The following is an 8,966-nucleotide window of genomic DNA, read 5'->3' as shown; positions in this document are numbered from 1 at the left end:
TTAAAGAGCCCATATTGCTGAACACCAAATTTCCTTCTCTTTTTTTAAAAAAAAAAAAGTCTGTTTGAATTCACCGTTTGTGACATTAGAATCAGCTCATTTACATATATCCACCTATTCTGCTTATAGCGGTTTAGTCCCGCCCATTCATATTGAAGTTTTAAGCATTTTGATTGAGGCACAGTACAGGACTTTTCAGTCGGCAGCTGTGACAGAAGAACAGCTAAACAACCTGGAATCAGCCAGAAATGAACCCAACACCATTCGCCAAACTAAATGGGCTGTAAGATGCTTTACAGACTGGCTGGAACAAAACAACATTAATACTGATCTGGCAAAAACTGACAAAACTGAGCTGAACTTGATATTGCGGCTCAGTCTGATTTGGTCCGACTCTGAAGATCAGACTACACGTTTGGCGAATGGTATTGGGTTCATTTCTGGCTGATTCCAGGTTGTTTAGCTGCTCTTCTGTCACAGCTGCCGACTGAAAAGCTGCTCAGTGGTGATGACAGTTTGGGAATTTAGTGTAAGGAGCTGGAGAACGAACTGCCGGCTGTGCAGCGATTGGGCAGTAACACTGACAGTAACACTTCTTTTTCAGCTGTGTGGACTCTACTTCTAATACGTTCTCTGAAGAAGAAGAAGAATAAACTGTCTGTAAAGGTTCTCAGGAAATATTTCCTACTTTGGCACAACTCACTCAGACCGAAACTGAAACAAGCACTGTATCCAGGCCATCTAACATCTGTTTGCTGTTAGGGGCTGAGTGGGCGGGGCCATAGTGGATACAAATCTGCGCCACTTTCTCCTCTGCAGCTCTTTCTGCTGAGAAAGTTCAGCTCTTCATCATCTGCGCTCAGAAACTCCTCAGACTCCTTCAGCCATGGTGAGATACAGCCTCTGATTTTTCTCTATACTCAGGTTCTGCTGACCGTTATTCTGTTTTAATAGAATGACCGTAAATACCCAAACATTACTGCCATCCTCTCCCTCGTCATTAAGCTTAGTAAATACTGCAGAATTACAGAATTAATGGTGAACATAAAAAGAATGTACTGGAGGCAGAAGTGAAAGTTATTCTGAAGCAAGAAGTGTTTTAAAGCAGAACTGTTCTATTTGGTTTGTTGCTGTCAGGACAAAACCATATCTCTATTTTTCTTTTTTCATTGTTTTACATTGTCTAAAAATGCCAACTGCCCTTTACATGGTTTCAAGAAAAAAAATTAAAAATGTCAAAAAGTTTAAGATGAATGTACCTACAGAAATGATCCAAATTTCTTGGAATAAATCATTTCTAGATTAACTTTCAATTCTTGTAAACTTAACTTTCTGGTAATAAGGGGTTTCATTTTTGTGGCATAGACGAAGCCCCCCACCCTCCCCCACCCCCCAAGTGATTCAATAGGAACAGTGTGTTCAGGGTATTATAATAGAACTGCAGTGCATAAACACCTTGTTATGAAGACAAATGACTATCTGAGAGGTCAGTGGTGTACACACCGTCAGCACTGGTCTACAGAGATGTGATCTGGTCAGGTTGCCATCATTCTTTCCAAGTGCATGTGTGGCGTACACTGAGAGAAGAGCACAGACCGGAATATTCATTACCATGATGATAGTGGCGCTCATAGAGCCACCGTTTGTACAGTGTTAGTTAATAAAGCATCCTGACCAATAAAATATAGCCATGGTGAGCTGCGTGTTTGATGGCTGAAATAACATCAGCAACCAAAAAATAAATGCTGTGAGATTTTATAGCAACCTTTTATAGTCTGACGTTGTGAGGGGAAAGACATGGAAGAGCTGAGTCAGCCAAGGGGAAATAAGAATAACATTAGAATAATAGAAATAAATAGGAGAAACTTTCAGGATCTGAAGCATAACATTACCTATGTCTGCTCTCATCAGTCTGTCACAGCTAGACAGTCAGGAGAAGAAGGAGCTCTGGAGGTTTGATCACTTTTAGTGATATTGGTTGATGACTGACTTGCAGGGTAACTATATATTTTACATCTACTCTGCTTTAGCTCGACAATGAATGCAATTCATGCCAGAGCTCACGTTAGTTTAATGTAACCCTATCAAACACAGATGTTAATGTTAGTTGATGGATATATCACTGTTGTCGGAACAAAACCTCATATCTCCAAAATGATAACTTTACAGGAGAAGAAAAAAACCTACTTTACTTTTAATGTAAGTCAATGGAACCAGAGTTTTTTCCAAGTAATCTTTGGCCGTTTCTTTTTGTCCAATCATCATGAAATTTACACACAATGTAAAGGACAACAGGCATTTTCAAATTGTCAAAAACTGAAAACGACAAAACTGGAGATATCGCTGCTTTTGGAAAAAACCTCATATGATTCTACTGATTTGTATGCTGTTAACTCCTGCAATGTGCACACTGATGCAGTATTTAAGGTAGTTTGTGGGTATCTGGATGTTATTGGGACCCATAATGCATAATTGTGAGTCAAAGATAACATATTGATTTTGTACCAAGCAACACCTCCAATCAAACTGACTTTATCTTAATTTGGAATTCATACCTAACATTGATCATACATATTGTGTCAATTGAATGTCAACAATATGGCTGTGGGATGCGTCTTCTAGGTTACCCGAATACTATCTTTACCTGGTCAATCCTGGGATTGGACCCCACAACATCATTAGAGATCAAATAACTCCATACACGTAGGGCCAGAGAAACATCAATACATTACCAGGACAAACCCTTAGAAGTACAATAAGTGCTTCTCTGCTGTGGGATTGAATCCTGTTCTCCCATGTGGGGGACAAGTAACTTAACCATTAGGCTAAACAGCCAATTACAAATCACACACGTGCAGTTCAAGTACTCCTCCAATCTGAACTACAAGCCCATAAATCTGCTTCAAACATGAGGATTGTTCTCACACAGTGTTGTGTCATGAAATCTGACAGCTTGTTTGATACATGGTATTTTATGTGGATATCATACAGCATACAGCCTTAGTATGTATGTATGTATGTATGTATGTATGTGTACATGTATGTACTCAATGTTTATGTATTTAGTAGAGGGTGATCATGTGTGTTTTGGTTAGGTGTGTTCTAGAGTGCTGGTGGGACTCTTCCTGCTCTCCGTGCTCTCTTCTGCAGTCGAGATTTCTGACCCGCTCATGTCGTCTGAAATCGATGTTCACGAGAGGCCTATAGACAAGGCTCTCCGGAATCTCCCACAGATCATCAGTTTTCTCAACAAAAAGTAGGATACAGAATTTAATTGTCAAGTTAAATGTTACATCATGAATCAAATGTTGATGTCTGTGATGTGTATTATGTCTAACAGGAGGATCATGCAGTTTTCATGACAGCATTGTACTGTTTATCAACTACAACATGAACAGAACTTGAACAGAGCCTTTAGAGTAGGCTGACCTGGTCAACGGTACTGCTAGAAAACTGAATCTCAATCTGATTTGAACCATATAACTGCAGAACTGTCTTCAGATCATCAATACATTGAATCACTCCAAAAACAGAAATTAGTCATCCAATGAGAAAGATGACGAGCTGAAAGCTAAAGTTAGCAAGGTAGCTATCTATCTATCTAGATGCCTAATGTCAGTTTGGTTTATTTTCTGACTCTCATGTCCATGTTTGCTAAATAAAGATAGCATCACTCTCTTCTTTATGTTTTTGTTGGACAGCCGAGGTGAGGGTTATGCTAATGCTAGCATGCCTATAGCCAAGTGGCTAGGCTAGCAATCATGTTTGGTTTCCGTAATGCGTGCTAGTCATACTAGGTAGTGTAGTGAGAGAACCCTGATGAACCAAAACATGGCAACTATGTAAAACAAGAACATGTACAACACAACATAACATATTAAACTTGAAGTGCATTTCCTGAAAAAATGCAGAGGGATTGTGCAGCTTAACCAGTTCTATGCCTGTTGCTAGGGTGTTTTAGGATGTTTACTATGGTGGTTTAGGTGGTTCCTAAGGTGTTGATAACCGTTGGTTATGGCTGTTTGGTTGCTAGGTGGTTGCTATGGTATCACAAGTGGTTGCTAGGGTGTTGCTAGGCAGTTACTATGGTTTCTCTGATGGTTGACAGGGTGTTAGTAGGTTGCTGCTATGGTAGCTCCACAAGTTTGATAAGATGTTTTCATGAACTTTTATCATTATACAAACTTTTGCTCCTTATTCATTCCTATGTGTCATCATTTGACATTTATTGTGATAAAAGCTGTCTACAAGCCCACCATTCCCATTTCGATATTAATGAGCTTTAAATGATTAAGTTTTAAATGTCTGTGTTTATGCAGAGCTCCTTTAAAATATTAATGTACACCACTGCTAGCTTGGTGCTAACATAATAGTACATAGGGGTGCTAGAAGAAATTAGCATGATGGTAGTATTGTTGTATAGCAGTATAATCAGCTGAAAGTACATGTTATATAAATTATGTAACTAACTGGTGATGGTCACTATGGTCATTTCATTGAGATTAACATGTTTTTGATTTTTTGTTATAAATTTAACTTTGTCGTTTTCAGTTATTTGGTCGGCGATCAGTTCGCTGTAGCCATCAACGTCCCAGCTGAGAAGTGTTCCACTCGTGTGAAACCTGATCAGAGCTTCCTCCCAGATGATCCTGCACTGAAAGTGAAACGTGCCATGAACAGACCTGCTAGGGTTTACAGAGGGCGGAGGATAATCGCTGCCAAACAAAAAATGATCAACGAAACGAGCAGCTACCACCCTGAGTACCTTCTGCTGATTCAGTCAAACCCACCAAACACCACCTCGCACGATCCACTGCTGAAGAGCCTCCTGAATAAAGACAAACACGGCTGTGTGGTTTTCTACACCTACAACTCTCCCTGTGTGAAAAGCTGCTCAACAATTGAGGGAGCGGACAGCATCCTCCCCGCCCTGGACATGCTCAGGGACCACAAGGGTCCGAAAGCTTTTGTGTTTAGGAAAGTTTGGAAGCATTATGTGGGTTCCAGTCAGAAGACAGAACACGACGGAGGTTGGCACTGTTTCTCTTCAGGTAGTGGAGCTTTTGTTATGGTGACGTATCAGGACTATTTTCCTCAGCATAAAGCAAATATAAGGGCAGTGAATGCTAAAGTGCCGCTCTACCGCTGTGATGGAGCCCACTGTGACCATTGTGTGCACAGTAACAATGAAGTGGATGTTACATGCATGGGCAATTTCTAGTGGTCAGTGTAATATGGTTTCTTTCTTTTTAGTCCTTTAAGTAAAAACACACAACATACAATTGTGTGTAAAAGCATTCATGATTTGTGCTTTTTTACCTCTTGTCTCTTCTGAAAATGTATAAATATATCTTATATATTTTATATATATATTGTAAGGGCCTAGCCTGTGCCGCTGGCTGCCAGAGGGCGACGGCAGCGAGGCACCACAAGTTCAGGGAACTCCAATTCCCAGAAGCCCATTGGCTGATTAGGCCCAATCCTTCACACCTGAGGTCTCCTCTACTTAAGGCTGTGGCAAACAGCAGCCCTTTGTCACACCTTTGGAGAGGGGTGACCGGTACGGTACTCAGCCCAGGTGGGAATTTAGACAAAAACAAGAGAGAGAAACTGCTTAAAAGCCAAAAAGAAGGCTTGAACAAGAAACGGCTCCAAGCCATACAAAAGTTTTTGCTCCACAAAGAACAAACGGGTGAACCATAAATCTGACCTTCCTCAGACCGCCAATCAGTACCTCAGCGGTTTGGGTCTGGCTCTAAGCCACCTCAACCCCAACGTGCACAATCACTCAATTCACCCTCCATCACCTCAGTAAATTCATTTAAGACCCTTTCTCACGGGTTTTCCTCTCTGCACTTGGGTCCGCCTCCCTGCCGTCCCGTAACACACATTCCATATAATGTTGTTTCTACACTTATCAATAAATACTGGTGCATTTAATTTTATCCAGTTTTCATTATTTATGGAAAATAATAACCTTCGTACCAACCCTTGTGAATATGTGTGTGTCTGAGTTTGTACATAGTCATGTGTTATTGTAGGTGTTGAACTGAGATCAGCCTGTCAGCAGGGCATGAACTCTGGTTCTACTGGTTTCTATGTAGCCAGGCAGTGGCGTAGCCAGAATTTCATTTCGGGGGTTAAGGGGGGCCTAGTTACAGGTTGAGGGGGCAGCTAGGAAACACATCCCAGAGGCGTCGCTATAGTGAGGCTGACACCCATCAGCTATCCTAATTTATTCTATCTAAGTCATTAGAAAAGTGGAAACCTATTACCACAACCAGCTGTTATAGTGACAATGCATTTAACAGCATTGTCACTATAACAGCTGACAGAACACCATGATATAGGCTGATTAATACTGCCAGAGTCCTGTAGTAACAGGGTTGAACACAGATCTTATTCCCCAATAAGCTGATATTACAGCAGTAAAAAAGGGTGAAGTATGCAATATAGAGCAGAAGAGAAAGCTGAACATGTTTGTTCATCAAAACTATATCATTAAATTTCTTGTTTCAAACCATTTTCATTTCAATTGCCTAAAATAAGCAGCATTCAGGAGCCGTTAGCTTGACAGGCTGCACTCTAACTTCTAATAACCAGGTAGTTTACATACATTAGAAAGATATGAATATGAATGTGTGTGTGTGTGTGTGTGTGTGTGTGTATATATATATATATATATATATATGTGTATGTATATATATATATATATATACACACACAAAATAAACAAATAATATACTTTTTTTTTCTCTAACTATAATTTTGGTAACAGTGTTGAGGGGTCAAGCTTTATCTCTGCAGCCAAATGAGGTTTATGTGTGTAAATTAAGAAACTAGAATGAGAAAACTGACCTGTCTGATGGTCATTCTGCAGACAACAAAAAGATATTGCAATGTCCTGTATTTATTGTTATAAATGGAATGCTCCATGTTTTTTTATGGGGGAAAAGGTTTGGGTAACAGGGTTGTGCATAAAATGTGAGACACAGGTTAAATTATGTAGATTAAATAAATTAATAAGAAAAAAATATTTCTTTTAATGTTAAATTGCTCAGAAATGAACCAAATAAAATTGTAATTATGATGTTGCTGGAAGGTTTTAATACATATGTCATGGAGTTCAATGTCAGTGAGGTGGGACAGCCCAAAATGACTATATTAAAGGAGGACACAGACATTTTGTGTTTTTTGATCATTTAAATGCTAATTTCAATAATTTTATTTTAAGTTAAAGTACAGATCCCTTCAATTTTTACAGAAATAAAAAAACAATAGTCACTTTATTGCTTTTAACATAAATTGTACTCTATTCATGGAAAGTCTAGCATGTGTCCATCCGTAGGGTTGGTGCTGACCAATGGCAACATACGGTCATGTAAACATTGCACTGGCGATGAACAAAAGGCAGAATTAGAGTTCACTTTTGTTATTTGAGGTGGAGAAAAAGACAATAGACAGAATTGTGACCAATGTACTGTTAGACTTTCAGCAGAGGTTCCTTCCATGTACTCAACATCACGGAAATCATAGGGTTCTACTCAGGTTCTCCCAGATGGTCCAGATATTTGGCTCTCAAAGTGATAACTGGTGTTCAGAGTTCTTGGTTGAGGAATGTGGACTGTCCAGTTTGAGAACCAATGCTTTTATATGAACTGTGCCCATCAGCACCCACTTTTGAACATAGGTTCTCTGTGCCTTCTTTTGGAGACATGGTGGTACTACAACATGGCAAGAAGAATTTAAATGTACAAGTGAATGTAATGAGGAATTTAAAAAAAGTTTAAAAAGTACAACCATTTCCCAAAAAATTGGGACCCTGTGCGAAAATGTACATAACCAAAATGCAATGATGTGCAAATCATTTCAGCCCTGTATTTAATTCAAAATATTACAAAGACAACATATCAAATTTTTTGGTTGACTGGTAACAGGTCAGTAACATGATTGGGTATAAAAGAGCATCTCAGAGAGGCTGAGTCTTTCAGAAGTAAAGAGAAGGGGTTCACCACTCTGTGAAAGACTGCACCAGCAAATAGTGCAACAATTCAAGAATAACGTTTCTCAACATAAAATAGCAAAGAACTTTTGCTATTATTCATCTACGGTACATAATAACATTAAAAGACTCAGAGAATCTGGAGAAATCTCTGTATGTAAGGGACGAGGCCAAAAACCAGTATTTGCTGGCCGTGATCTTTGGGCCCTCAGGCAGCACTGCATTTAAAACAGTCATGACTCTGTAGTGTAAATCACTGCATGGGCTCAGAAACACTTCAGAAAACTACTGTCTGTGAAAACAGTTCATCACTGCATCCACAAATGCAAGATAAAACTCTAAAACGCAGAGTAGAAATCATATATAAACAGGATCCAGAAGCTCTGCAAACCTCCGGTGCCTGAGCCCATTTAAAATGGACTGAGGCGAAGTGGAAAAGTGTGCTGTGGTTGAAATTCTTTTTGGAAATCATGGACTCCGTGTCCTCCGGGATAAAGACCACTCAGTCTGTTATCAGTGCACAGTTCAAAAGCCAGTATTCATGATGGTATAGAGGGGCATTAGTGCACATGGCATGGGTGACGTGCACATCTGTGATTGATGCTGAATGATGTATACATGTTTTGGCAACATGTGCTGCCATCCAGACGACGTCTTTTTCAGGAAAGACAATGTCAAACCATGTGCAGCATGTATCACAACAGCATTGCTCCGTATTACAAGAGTCCGGGTGCTAAACTGACCTGCCTACAGTCCAGACCTGTCACCACTGATAACATTTGGAGGGTTATGAAATGAAAAATATGACAAATGAGCCCCTGAACTGATGAGCAGCTGAAATCCTATATCAACAAAAATGGGAAAACATTTCACTTTCTAAACTACAACAGTGTCTCCTCAGTTCCCAAATGCTTACAGAGTGTTGTTAAAGAAGAGGTGATGAAACACAGTGGTAAACAGGCCC

General features: G+C 39.7%; 1 protein-coding gene across 1 annotated transcript; it reads left to right on the top strand.

The window, feature by feature from the left end:
• Positions 1 to 798: 798 nt before the first annotated feature.
• LOC118801647 lies at positions 799 to 5,940 on the top strand. Its single transcript, XM_036562012.1, has 3 exons — positions 799 to 889; positions 3,096 to 3,256; positions 4,552 to 5,940. The coding sequence occupies exons 1-3, from the start codon at positions 887 to 889 to the stop codon at positions 5,219 to 5,221; spliced, it is 834 nt and encodes a 277-aa protein (XP_036417905.1). The 5' UTR covers positions 799 to 886; the 3' UTR covers positions 5,222 to 5,940.
• Positions 5,941 to 8,966: the final 3,026 nt, after the last annotated feature.

This window comes from Colossoma macropomum, unplaced genomic scaffold, assembly GCF_904425465.1.
Source record: "Colossoma macropomum unplaced genomic scaffold, Colossoma_macropomum, whole genome shotgun sequence".
In the NCBI taxonomy this organism is placed as follows: domain Eukaryota; kingdom Metazoa; phylum Chordata; class Actinopteri; order Characiformes; family Serrasalmidae; genus Colossoma; species Colossoma macropomum.
This window is presented reverse-complemented; position numbering and strand designations above follow the sequence as displayed.